The sequence below is a fragment of the Oreochromis aureus genome, linkage group 23 (assembly GCF_013358895.1).
Source record: "Oreochromis aureus strain Israel breed Guangdong linkage group 23, ZZ_aureus, whole genome shotgun sequence".
In the NCBI taxonomy this organism is placed as follows: Eukaryota; Metazoa; Chordata; class Actinopteri; order Cichliformes; family Cichlidae; genus Oreochromis; species Oreochromis aureus.
The window spans coordinates 40499090-40513760 of NC_052963.1; the positions used below are offsets into that span (position 1 = coordinate 40499090).

A 14671-nucleotide genomic window follows, 5' to 3' on the forward strand; every position below is an offset into this window, starting at 1 on the left:
ATACAACTAAGCAATCCACACTGCAGGGATGGAAGGACTTCCAGTGAGGTATCATGGTAAAATATAAGATAAGATAAGATAAGATAAGATAACCTTTATTAGTCCCACACGTGGGAAATTTGTTTTGTCACAGCAGGAAGTGGACAGTGCAAAAGTTATGAAGCAAAAATTAGAATAAAAATAAGAATAAATACAGTACACAACTGTACAGAATAGAATAAATATAAATGTATATGATTTCATGAATGCATGGCACAACTTAAGTTAAATAACCAATTAATGCATGGCTTATGATAAAAGGAAAGTTTCACAGTTTACATAGAGCTACGCAAGTACTACCATGCTGAGTCAAAACACATCAAGTACATGATCAGCGTGTGTTTCCCTAATTTGAACATGGTCCACTCTTTATTTGGTGCATGCATTTAATATGAACACAAACAAATAGGCTCTATTTGCTCTCATGACTCAAGCTCTCTGATTATTCCTGAGCCAGTGGTTGGTGACATGCTGCATACATGAAAAGGCATCAGTTAACTAACATATGCTCTGACTATGAACTTGAATTTTAACTTAGCGATATGTGCCATAGCCATTCCTGCCATACTAGGTGCAAAGAAAACAGGTGACCCCTAACTTTGATAGTACTGATTTTCTTGAAATTGCTTTCAGAAAGTAGGTTTTAAATCCACAAAATCTAAGTCACTGAATCAGTGCTGATGGACATTTTTGGCCAATGGTTGTTCAATTTCATTAGAGAAAATTACCTCCCCTCTAGGTAACAGTTAATCTTAGACAAAACCCTTAGTGTTTTAACAGTACCGGAAAAAGAATGCCTGGAGTGTATTTTCCAGATTTTAATAGATTTGTAGGAGGATAATTTTTCTCTTCTCTGCTCTGAGGTCCCCAAAAATGAATAACTTGCATGCAAAAGCCTTGTTAAAATTCCATGGATACAGGGCAGAGAATATTTTGTTCATTTGAGGATAATACATCATTGAAGAGCAGGTTAAAAAAATCCATCAAACTGCCTGTTAATGCTTTTGGTAACAGCCAGCTGTTGGCTCATGGCCTTAAAGCAAGCTGTCAATGTTAATGCTGTCAACCTTGAATTTTCCCCATAAATCATTATTTAGTTGTTTGTGTACAAATTTCCCCTTTCCTTAATTTTTTTTTTGCATCTTATACTGATGCGGTTATGATACTTCAGAGAGCGCGTGGGCACAAGTCAGGCTTAAAAAAGACTTGAAAAACCCCTGATTCCAATAAGGAGAGGTCATTTTGGAAGAAAAGAGACAAATTTATAACAAAACTCTGAACATTAAGAGTTTATGTTTTTTTGGTGGTTTGACTGTGATGAGAAGCTACATCATAAAGCAGAATCCCAGATGAAGGCAGGAGACATTGACTGGACCCCCTAGAGTCAAGACATGCGAGATGGTGGTTGAGCATCGTAAGCAGAAAGCTGAAAACTTTGGATGAGGTGGACATGAGAAGGGGGAGGGTTACTCAGCAGACGGTCTAAAAGGGACAGTCAACGATTACAATGAATATAAAGAATTAGCTTACAGAGACACGGAATTGGACTTAATTGGTGATACTGAAATTTTGAATTTGACAGAGAATATGTGGAGAGAATATGAGAGAACAGAGCTTCCTATGACAGACTTATGCACTTCTGTTCTTAACCAATTTATTCCACTGGATGAACAGAAAATTCATGCAAGTCTGAGGGACAAAACTTCTTCTTTGCAGCTCAGTCTGATAACCTTTACACCAACAAAAATTTAGTCAATGGACAGCAAAGGCAAAAACTTTGCTTTGAAGTAAAGTTTTATACCATCATCTGATTCGTTGCAATTTTGTCTTTTGATCGTGCACAGTAATTTTAGAGAGGCCTAAAGCTTTTACCTGTGGGCCCGGTCTTTGAACCCGCACGATCTTTCATTTGCACTATAATCAACTATCTCTGTAAAAGTTTTTAAACTAATGATGCCAAGATCCACCTTCAAATAATTGGAGCCATATTTGAATTATATTTAATTATATTCCATGACATGCTCTGAATTTTGTAAGAAAAATTCACATTCCTTGTGTAATGGTATGTCATTCATGTTAATTACTGGACCTTCAGTGCAACAAGAAAAAACCCCCAACAACTTGAGCTCAAAGTGCGCTGTTTATTACCTTTCTCTTACTCAGCCATAAAGTTATCTAAGTGAATTTGATTTGTCTTGAATACAACAATCAATCTTAATTCTCAGTCAGGCAAACAGTTTCTATTATTGATATTGATCTTGAAAAGAAACATTGGTTTGCCTGAAAGTAAATAAGCTTTCACCACATTAACTGAAACAATGTGACAGCCCAATAATTGACACTCTAATTGGCTTTATAATGCAGAGAAAACGTATCCACGCACAGTGCACAATCAAATATGTGCTGCGTCATCGGAGGACTGCGGGAACAACCCACAAACACTGGTGGTTCCCCTGCAGAGTGAGAGAACAGCAATGGGACTGGAAACAGAGAGAAAGGTGGGGGGTGGGGGGTGCAAGAGAGAGGTGAGTGCTGCTGCAGATCAGCGTTTAGCCTTGCTGAGGAGTTAAACGCTTCACAGCATCACATCTTCTTCATCCAGGCATTAATCCTGTTGTGATAGCCATGGTAAGTTCATACACTTCTATGCTTGGATAGTATGGCTCTGCTCTGCAGTTCTGTGTGCTACGTTACCGTGCAGCTGCAGGGATGATCATTGGACTAACCTTGAGAGAAATGATGCAGCAGGGCTGTTTATAGTGTGCAATGTGCATGTAAAATAGCTGCTTTAGTAACTCTGCTTCACTGAGGCCTGAATTCATGTTCAGAATTTATGTGGTGCACCAGAGCTGTTTCATAGGAAGTGATTATTCACAGGTGACGCTGACATTGCAGACCTCTAGCAGTGCATGCAGTGGCAGCATTTACCTTGACCCCTTTAAGATGACTATTATAATGATTTTATTCCATACACAATGAAGTGAAACTCTGACCTGTGCATATGCAGAATGTTTTACATTGCATCAGCCCCTCGACCAATCATGGATATATTGATGCAGCAGAAACACTGGTGTCACATGCTGGCTCTGTCCATGCATTACACACTCTCCTGTGCAACAATAGCATTCAGGGAGAACTGTGTTTATTTTTTTAGCAAAGTAACCCTTTTGTGGTACCTGCCAGAGAACAGGTAATAACAGTCCTTATGTCTAATGTGTATGATAACAACAACAAATACCACATTTATGTTTTTTTCATGATTTTTGTGTTGTTCCTGTGTGTAGTCTTTTGTTTACTAGCTGGCTGCCTCTGATCCAGGACTTTTCACAGACAAAAAAATCTTTAAAATACTTCCAGTTCTTAATTCAGACACAGATAAATGCAGATAAAAAGTAGCAAACAAGCTTTAAGTTTAAACTATGCTGTGAGAACTTTCTCTTTTATGCTGTGACTGCGAGCTAAAAAGTTAAAGCGGTATAACCGATTGTCTGTTTTCAGCCATTTGGTTACCAGCTTCAGTGCAGAGCATTTAAACAGACAATATATGCATTTTCTGGTTGAGTTTTATCATCCCTGGAAAGTGCTAGGAAATATCGATTTTGGCCTATTTGTTTAGGATGTATCAAAGTTGACACTGTCAAGCTCAACTACAGGGCACTGCCAGCAAGTTGTACTAAGTTGTTTCTGATTGCGCTGGTTGTCATGTATGATCTGTCCTTTCTTGCAGTTCTCAAAGCAGCTCCAGCCTCTGATCTTTGTGGCATTTATCCTGACTTCTGCTCTCTCGGTATCTTCCTCGCCCGCTGACATAGAGAAAGGAAGGAGAAAAGTGGTGCATGTTCTTGGTAAGACCAGTTAACGCTTTTGTTTGTATGAATAATTACACTTCTCCAAGGTGAGGAGATCTTTATTTGCACTGATCTGCTCAATAACATGAAGGATATGTAGAATTTATTCAGGATTTTTTTTACTAAGATAGTAATAAAAAGTTGGTGGAAAAGTTACTGGAAAAATCTGAACAGCTTTATTAACCTCAGCTAGGTTATCTTAGAGTCCAGGCAAAATAGACTTCTTTAACTTTTTATGGGCTTCGGGATCCGGAGGTCTCCACTAACTCTCCAAACTCAGTGTACCTGTATTCACATTAATATACAATATATTCCACATCCCACAGTATTTTGTGCAGAATTTCTTGGCAATTGCGATTTTATTCATTCATTTCCGTGACATTGGGCTGTGCAGATAAAACCGCCTTGGCCATTTTGTAACAATGATAATCTTCACAAGCAAAGCTTTCACTTTTGTTCATTATCAGAACTGTGAGCACCCAATTAAACACTGCCCACCTGAGGACTGAGATAAACGTTTGTCTAGTCAGAAAAATAGAGAATGTCAAAGATTAAACTACTGACTGCAGTACTTCTGGTTGTCTATATTACCTTCAGAGTTAAAGCTAAAAAGATATATTTTCTCTTGAAGTAAAACGGTGTAAAATAATTGAATTCTTGCTGTTGTTCAACATAACGTTTATAATTTTATTTATTCATGCAGTTTATGTGTTACAGACATGCCGATATTTCATGAATTTATCAGCTTCTAGATACAAATAGGTACAGGTATGTGGAAAGGAAAGCACACTCACTCTCAGTTCATGACAGCAGTCATGGGGTGAAAGTGAGGGTGCATCCTGAAAAGGTTGCTGTCTGTTGCAGTGCTAACACAGTGAGGTGGACAATCATTCAGGTTCACACTGATACCTACGGCCAAAATAAAATCACAAATTAACCTAACAAGCATGTCCTTGGACTGTGGGAGGAAGCCAGAGTACCTGAAGATAACCACCTAAGAGAGATCCACACAGAAAGACCACTGGTGACCTTTCTTGCTTTGAGGTGAGGGTGCTAACCACTGCACCACTGTGTTGCCCTAAAGCACTTTGATACTCTCGTTTTCACCAAACGTGACACTGTGGATTATGGCCACACATCTCCACTTTGGTTATGTCTGTTCAAAGGACATTGTTCTTGTGGCCTGTTCATATGCAGCCCTGCAAACCTAAGCCATGATGCAATGCTCTTTTTAGAGTGAAGTCTAAGGCTATAACTGTTCAGTAGTTTAGTAATTGCCCTGTCACAAATTTTACATTTGACATGCAAACTGAAGCCTGTAGAGTTTAAGATGTATCTTTTGTTTTGCACATTCTGACTTTGGGGTGAATTTGCTGGGATGTCCACTCCTGGGAAGATTGGCAACTGCCTTGATTGTTTTCTACTTCTGAATAATCTTTGTCACTGCAGAATGATGGACTTCAAATTGCTTGGCAATGGCCTTATTATTCTTCCCCCACTGATAGGTGGTAACAATTGCTTCTCTGTCTTTCATTCTTGGCATTTTGTTAACACACACCTGAATGTTCCAGCCCAGCAAACTGCCAAAATGTGATTTTTATAGAGATGTTCAAACGTTTTGATGACCATTTAATCAAGTGCATTTTATTAGCAGCACCTGGTTGTGAGTTTCCCTCTCAGTTCCCATGGAAGCAGTAACAGTTTTTCACCCACTGCTTATTTATTTGCATTTAAACAAACAAATAAATGAATAATGACCATTTTTAAATGCAATATGCCACATTTTGTTGTTCATCTAAGGTTTTATTTAAATAATCTTTAGACCTGTTAGGACAAAATGTTTCATTTTTTCTGTCCTGACATGCAAAATCCTAAAATTGAAATATGACGTACTTTATTTTTCATCAATTCCTATTCCTTTTAGGTTGGTTCTAGACTGCACATTTCAAAACGTAGTGGAAAACCTAAGCCAGTTGGGTACTGGCTCACTTGAGTCACACACTTGCTTTTTACTCTTTTTCTACACTGTGTTTAGATGAGGCCTAAGACTAGGCCTAAAATCTGATCATCTCCAGAGGAGTGTTTTACTTGAAGAATTTCAGTCAGGCTTTTTCAGTTCATCACAGTACAGAAACAGCACTAGTGAAGTTTACAGATTATCTTCTTATGGCCTCTGACAGTGGACTCAACTCTGTGCTTTTCCTGTTAGACCTCAGTGCAGTTACCACTCACCACATCACTGACTATAATATTTTACAGATGTTAAAGGTTACGTATTAAAGGTACAGTGTCATGCCATGTCAGTAATTTGTATCATGTCTATCTAAATAAGGAGTCCTCTTCACACACTAATGTTAATTATGTACTTCCACAGGATTCTGTACTGGAACTAATTCTATTTACATTAAACATGTTTCCCTTAGACAGTATCATTCAAAGACATAGTATAAATTTTCATTGCTATGCAGATGATGCTCAACTTTATCTAGCCATGAAGCCATACTACAAAAAGCAAATCATTAAACTATAAAATTATGTAAAGATATAAAGACCTGGGTGACCTGTTTCCTGCTTCTGAATTCAGATGAAACTTAGGTTATTGAACTCAGCCCCCCAAAAATTTAGAAACATGGTGTCTAACTAGCTGGTTACTCTGGATGGCATTACCTTGGTCTGCTGTAGCACTGTCAGTAACCATGGAGTTGTTTCTGACCAGGATGTGTAGGACTGCTTTTGCATTTGCACAATGTATCTAAGATTAAACACTTTTCTCGGGGTGATGTTGAAACTAGTTCATGAATGTGTTTATTTATAGGCTGTACTTTTGTAATTTACTATTATCAGGCTGTCCTAAAGAAATCCTTGAAAGGCCTTCAGTTTAGCCAAAATATTGCAGTGAGAGTACTGACAGGACTAGAAAGAGATAGCACTCTTTTTAGCAACTCTTTTTATAGAGTTGGCCTAATACTTTCCTTTTTGATAAAACAAATAGTTAAGGCTGGATCAGGTGACCCTGAACCCTCCCTTAGTTATGGTGCAATAGGCCTAGGCTGCTGGGAGCTTCCCACGATGCACTGTTTTTTCCTCACTCGCCTCTTTTCACTCTGTGTATGTTATCATTTGTCATTATTAATTTCTGGCTCTCTTCCACAGCATTGTCTGTATTGTCTCCTTTCCCTCACCCCCAACAGGTTGAAGCAGATTTCAACAGATGAAAAGCCATGCTTTCATGGCTGGTTTTGCCTATTCTCCCTGTTAAAAGCGAGTTTTTCCTTCCCACTTCCCACTCTTTACCTTACAATGCAAAGCGCCTTGAGGCAAGTGTTGTGATTTGGCACTATTTAAATAAAACTGACTTGAATGAAAGTCCACATTAAATTATGATTTTGTAATGTTATGATTTAGAAGTATAAAGTAGCCAAAAAATGTTATTTTTTTTTAAAGTGAAGTGAAGATGAACCAGCAGGAGGTTAAAACATTTCGGCAGTTCTTCACCTTCCATTTTCCAGATCCCCAGAGTAAACAGTGGGACCCTTTTTTTTTTTTTTTTTTTAAAGTGACTGATGAACCCCTTGGATCTGAAAACACTATCACTGCTGGAAAATTTTAAAACCTAATGAAAATGTTAACATTGTGTTATTTGGCTTAACAAAAGTATGTCGCAACATAACCTCCAGTGCTGAGAAATAATGCGCTTAAAGTTTTGATTAAACATCACTTGATGCTTTCATTTCTGATGGTGATAAACAACTTTGCGGAGACCAGTAAGTAGTGACAGGACTAATTGCCGGCTGGCATGGATAATTGTAGGTGCCTTTATCTGGTCACAACATAGCAGAAAACCTTTTGCAGCTGCTCATTAAACATTTTAAATGTTTACCCCACACATGTTGTGAGTCTTTGGTTGCCTAGGTGGGCGTGCACACAGAGCGTCTGAACAAATGTCTGCCAAAAATGCTAAACAGGCCTTGTTATTGTCCATTTGGATGAAGAGGACTGTGGTTACCATTAGTCTTGGGTCATTTTGGTGAATCGCTCTCTGCAGAAGTGGAGGTTAAAATTGTAGAGTGAGTAATGTCGTGATAGAGCCAGACGGAGAGAAGAGTGTGCTGCTTGCTGGACCCTTCGATAGGAAAAAAAAAAAAAGTTCTCCTCTGCTGATATGCTCAATTACCGGGGCAGTAATGTGATGACACAAGTAAACAGCACACGCTTTATTAGCTGATGCTGATTCAATTTTTGCAGGCATCTTAGAGAGATAAGCCTCACAAATAGATTCAAAGACTGAATTTTATGATTAGAGTTACAAGTATCGGTCGCATATTTCCCAAAATAGACTTCTGGGTAGTATTAAGAATAAGAAATATTAGCCATAAACCTGCATATAAAAGAATATTTTAAACACATCTGGAATATTACTAAAAATGTTCCATAAGTAGCAGCGAAATAAACTGAGCCAATTTTCCCTGCTTCTTCTTTCCTTCCAGAGGACGACACTGGAGCCGTGATTGTGCAGACTGCTCCTGGTAAAGTGGTGACACATCGGGGTGGCTCCATCACTTTGCCCTGCAGATTCCATCATGAGCCGGAGAACGTCGATCCTGCTCGCATCAGGATTAAATGGACCAAAGTGACGGACACGCTGCAGTTTGAGGACGTCTTTGTAGCTCTGGGAAAGTAAATTCTGCATCGTTATTCTCAGTTGATTCATCTTGCACTTTTGTTTTAACTAATTATGATTTCATGATTTTTTTTTCTCCAAATTTGCTTTAGTTTCACTGCTTTATATTTTATTTTAGATAAGATGCACTGACATAATAAACTCTGCCAAGTATTTTCTCAGGTTGAAGCATGTTTGAATCATTTTGCTAACAGCAGCTGTTTTGGGGACAATGAGTGTCTCTCAAATCTCTCCAGGCAGCAGCGTGTGTTTGGATCGTATCGTGGCCGTGTGTTTCTGGAGCAAGCAGGACCAGGCGACGCATCGGTGATCATCCAAAATGTCACGCTGGAGGACTATGGACGCTACGAGTGTGAGGTCACTAACGACATGGAAGACGATACAGGATTTGTGAACCTTGACTTAGAAGGTCAGGCTCTGGGCCATTTGTAGGAGATTTTGTTGAAATGTTCAGTTTATTGGAGTTCACTACATTGCACACTGTTATACTGTGAGACTTTAATGCCATCTTATATGTATGTACTCTTTTTAAAGTCATTTTAAATTCTGTTTTACTTTGCTTTGTTGAATTTGAAGATGAAGATTTTTGACTCTGTTATATAATGATATTATTATTAAATACTGTTATTTAAAGGTATACTTATTTTATTGTATTTATGATTTCAAATTAGTTTTTATCTTATTAAGTTAACTGTCATATTGTGTTTTATTTGATTGATCTATACATTTTACTTATTACTTGATACTCTTCTTTACAGCATTGCTTCAGCTCATTGTTTATGCAGAGTCATCTCAAGGTGCTGCCCCAGCATTTCTGAACTTGAATTTATGCCTTAATCCTTTTTTTCAGTCATTCTGTTGTAGATTTGCTGATATCCTTAGGATCACTGGTCCAGTTTACTGAGATGTAGCTCCTTTTTTTTTTTTCGTTCTATGAACATTTTAGGGTCTGCCCTTGTGGTAAATCTTCTAGGATTTCCACTCCTGGGAAGATTAGCAACTGTCTTGAATGTTTTCCAGTTGTGAATAATCTTTCTCACTGTACAATCATGGACTTTAAATTGCTTAGAAATGGCGTTATTATCCTTTCAAGACTGATGGACAGTAGCAATCGCTTCTGTTCCCAGTGTGTTAACACACACCTGTATGCACCAGTACAGCAAACTGCCAACACTTCTATTTTTATAGATGTCCTCACGCTTTCTGATGATTAGTCACTCAAGTGCACCTGACTGCAACTTGGCTTTTAATTCCCATGAAAGCATAAAGGGTGCACCTTGTGTTTTCCAGGACAGCACATATCTCTTCACTTTCTCTCTTCATTATTCATTTTTTCACATGACTCTATATGTCTGTGGTGTTAATTTAATTTTAATTGCTGCGCCAAAGGAATTTGTTAACTTTGGAATAATTAAATACCTAAAATAAATCTTATAATTTTCATGTCTGTATGAAATTCTGAAAAACTAAAGACGTTTACAGCTTCCTACTTTGATTCTGTCGCCTGTAGGAGTGGTCTTTCCCTACTATCCCCGTGAGGGGCGCTACAAGCTCAACTACTACCAGGCTGAGGATGCTTGCAAAAAGCAGGATGCCATTCTAGCTTCTCATTCTCAACTGCACAAGGTGATTACACATACTTTAATTGAATCAAACATGGACGGTATCTCATACTGAGAAGGTATTGCTAGTTAGGATGCATAGAGATCACACCATCCATAGTACATTAGTCTACAGGTACTTTTTTAGTTATTACAATATGCTTACTTACTGGTGTCATTAACTTTTTAGAGCAGCAGTAAGTCTAGAATTAAGAATATGCAAATCAGGAATTTTACTGCAGGTCAGTCCTCCAACTCTTAGAGGCTTTATGCAGTAAAGTCAAGTGCAATGGAGTTATGTCACAAGAGATAAACTGAATTTGTTCCCCTCTTTATAATTTCTTTAATCCTTTGGTTTGACCCACTGACCTACATTATCTTCTTCTGCAGGCATGGCTGGAGGGACTAGACTGGTGTAATGCTGGATGGCTGGAGGACGGCTCAGTTCAGTACCCTATCTCTCATCCCAGGGACGAGTGCGGACGTAAGGACACCCCAGCTGGTGTTCGAAACTACGGCTATAGGCACAAAGAAGATGAGCGTTATGATGCTTTCTGCTTCACTTCCAAGCTCAACGGTGAGAGATGGAGATACATAGTTTGGTGGCTATTCGTAGCACCTCTAAATGACAATACAACAAATAAGCAGTGCTATCCAGTATCTGTGACATGATATTAAGAAAGAACAAAAGCTTTCAAGTGCTACTTTGTCATGCTGCTACTTTTAAAAATAGGATGTTTCATGAGTGGTAGACCAGGGGGAAATGAGATCTCTGATCTCTCCCTGTGATCTTGCAGGCCTTAGGCCATTGGTTTTAAATCAGGCTATGTTGATTCAGCCCTACTAGGGCCACAGTGTCCTCTGGGTTCAAAGCCTTGCCTTTCATCTCCCCGTTCTTTGATTTACATCACATTCCCTCAGAGAGTCTGCACATGCTACCTTCACGTTCACAAGCCTAAACAACAAAGAAGAAAAGTAAAAGAGTTTTACTGGAGGAAAGTTATGTGTAGTCCCGGGTCAGTCAAAAGTTATTCCAGAAAGACACGTAGGCTCAGAGTAGACAGTATATAAAAACTCCACATTGATTATTATAAGAATAAACTGCTATACTCATATTTGCTACTGGCAAAATATTTCTTGTTGGGGGAATAGGCACACAGAAAGACTTCTAGAAGTTAAATGTACCTGCCAGGGAATAGTACAATTATTTGTAGTGTTATACTTTTTTTTTTTGTCTAGATCGAAAAAGGAGATGCAACAGTTTAGTTGATAAACCTTATAGACGATAGCTGTTTGCTTAAAATGTATTTTATTTATTTTTGGGTTTATTCTAGAGTTTATGCTGGTATGTAGCCCCTAAAGAGTTATAGATACTGAGCTTCACATTTAACTCTTAGTGGGAAGAAGTTTGGCTTGTTGAACTATTCCCTTAAACCACTGCCGTGGTTTGAGTCTGCATCCTTGTTTATGAAGTTTTAAAAACAGTTAAAAATGATTTTATTGAATCACAAACTGTTTTAAAATAACCAGTGCCTTTCCTTAGTGAGAAAAAGGTGGTTTGACAGAAACCTTAAACAATTGCTCATGGCTTCCCTTGTGTGTTAATTACTGTGGACAGTCTGTTGTGGGCAGGAGGTTTGAGCAGTGGTTGTGACCGATGCTGTGTCTCGGTCCAGTTGAAATGCATTTACTGAAAGTCCACTGGGGAAATATGAGACAATATTCTGCCTCTCTAATAGCCACCAGTCACATAAACAAGCATAAAATCAATAACTGAGCCAACTGCAAAGCTGTGCTCGCTGAGATGATTTTCATAAACAGTTGGCTTTAGAAACCAGCAGACGTTTATTCTTGGTTAGATTGTTTATTCTGTGCTGCTTTCTTAGCTGAAGGTACCTTGTGATTCAGCTCAGTTCAAACTAGTTAGCTTATCAGGATACCGATTTCTTTAATATACTGCCAGGCGAAAAGTCTCCTCAGAGGTATGATGAAAGCAAAAATTGAAGCATTTTAAGAGTAATTTTAGAGTTCTGCCCGCTGATACAGTATTGCCTTTCGATTTTTTGAGCAGCAGCCCAGACGGTTGTTGGAATGATTTGATATTCTGAACACAATCAGGCAGAGAGGCCAGGAAAACTGTGAATATCTACCCTCAGGGCTTAGCTTGTCTCTGGGGCTTCCTTCTCTCATTCGCTTCTCTTCTGCCCCCCTGAACAATGCACTGGCTCTGTTTTCCTTCACCTTTTAACATGTTCTTACAACAAACAACTTTCCTTCGCCTCTCTCTTTTTTTTTCGCCTTAGGCAAAGTGTATTTCCTCAAGCGCTTCAAGAAGGTGAACTATGCGGAGGCGATTAAGGCGTGCATTCGAGACGGTTCAGTGGCGGCCAAAGTGGGTCAGCTTTATGCAGCATGGAAGTTTCAACTCCTGGACCGCTGTGAAGCAGGCTGGCTTGAGGATGGCAGCATTCGGTACCCCATAGTCAACCCCCGTTCTCGCTGTGGAGGATCCCAGCCAGGAGTCCGAAACCTTGGCTTCCCTGATAAAAAATTCCGCCTCTATGGAGTCTACTGTTTTCGTGAAAACAAGGATGAAGCAGCGGGTGGAACTGGGAAGACAAAAAGCGTTATAGAGAGTTTGACAAGGAGGAAGAGCAGCAACAGCATCCCCATGAACGCCACAAAGGTGATTTAAAGTAGGAAGACTGAGAGCAGGAGGGGGATGCAATTTCGGATTTGACTGTCGCCTAGCAGCCAGATTTCATTCATCGCATTTAAAAAAAAACAAAAAACACTCAGAGACAAGATGCACTCATTTGCAGAATTGCCAGAGAGAATAACAAGGCTGTGTAAAATTAAGGGTGACATCTTTATTAGGGTGATTTTCCTTTCGTTTTGAGTCATTCAGCTATCACGAGTGACTGTTAGCACATCTGTACCCGGAAAACTGTAAGAATTAATAGCAGCTTGATCATCACTCAGATCAGAGAGTCTAACATAAATGATCTTGTTTACATGTGTGAGTGAATCATGCTTTGGACCCCGCTGTGAATCCTGATGCCAGGGTGAAAATATTCATTACTGAGAGAGAAATGGGATGAGCTGCATGGCAGGCAGAAAAAAAAAATATCCAAGATTCACAGTTTTTATTGTACCTGCCTATATCTGATTGGTTGCTTGGTTAGCAACCCTCTGCACAATGTCATTAAGACCTCACAATCTCATCCTCAGAGCTGAAGAACAAGTAGTAAATGCTGAACTAGAATAATTGCACTTTAAACACATAGTCCTTTACTTAAGGCAGCACCTTAACTAAAACCTAAGCAAGCATGTATTGTTTGGCTGCGAGTAGATCACAGGGCTGAATTAACATGAACACAAGCTACAGTAATTGCTATTGACTGCACAGAGCCACCGATTGCACTGTCATTGCTACATGCAGTGATCTTTATAAATGAGGATGTTTGCAACTACTGAATGAATGGATATTCAAGAAGAAAATAAAAGTTTTGAGAGTCTCGGTTTGAACGTGTGTCGGTGCACTTCTTTCCCTCAATGATGAAATCTTTCTGAATTTGGGTGAAAACTAAAATGAAACACTTTCAGACAGAAGCAATGTAGTAAACACTGTACATGTATAGACTGCTTAGTTGAGTAGTGTGTGATACTCAGCAGGGCAGTAGTGTCTTAAAATTTCATAAGTTGTGCATTCACCAGAAAGGAAGATGTCAAAATTTGAACATGGTTGTCGAACTTGCTGCTGTATTTTGCTTTTATATTTGCAGTTTTAGCCACACATTAAAAATTTCTTCTAAAGTGAGGGTGACAGTTACCACGCATAAATACCAGACAATAGCAAAACAGACAACAATGCTGATGCCCCCAAAAAAGTCTGCTGCTGTTAACTAGCTACCTAGAATTGGCACTAAAATCTACATTACATGCAGTCATATCTGTCAGTGTCACACTCTTTACAATTCAAAATAACAGACCCAGGCATAAGTATGGAACAAAGTCATTTAAAACATTGCTTAATAGCCATGACATTTTAAGACATGTTAAGATCCCTCACAGCTACAATTTTCCCATATTGACATTTATTAGACGCAATATAGTTGTATGTGTCTTCACAGCTTTAACTCTTCTGAGAAGGCTTTCCACAAGGCAGAGTGTGTTAATGGGAATTTTTGTTCCAGAGGCGCATTTGTGAGGTTGCACACTGATGTTGGAAAAGAAGGCCTGGCTCTCAGTTTCTGCTCTAATTACTCACAAAGGTGTTTTATCAGCTTCATGTCAGGACCCTTTGTAGGCCAGTCAAGTTCTTCCACACCAAATTTGCATGAAATTGTCCAAAATGTATCCAAAAATATGCTGAAGCATTAAGAGTTTCTTTCCTGAAAAACCAACCCCACACCATAATCCCTCTTGCACCAAACTTTACACTTGGCACAGTGCAGTCAGACAAGTACCGTTCTGCAGATTCGTCATTCATTTGATTGCCA

The 14671-nt window shown here is 38.9% G+C and overlaps 1 protein-coding gene across 1 annotated transcript; it reads left to right on the top strand.

Annotated features, from left to right (window-relative positions):
• The first annotated feature begins 2532 nt into the window (after positions 1-2532).
• On the top strand, positions 2533-13912 carry hapln4 (hyaluronan and proteoglycan link protein 4). Its single transcript, XM_031749644.2, has 7 exons — positions 2533-2667; positions 3767-3884; positions 8375-8564; positions 8805-8977; positions 10079-10194; positions 10560-10746; positions 12473-13912. Exons 1-7 carry the CDS (start codon positions 2665-2667, stop codon positions 12862-12864), a joined length of 1179 nt encoding a protein of 392 aa, XP_031605504.1. The 5' UTR covers positions 2533-2664; the 3' UTR covers positions 12865-13912.
• Positions 13913-14671: the final 759 nt, after the last annotated feature.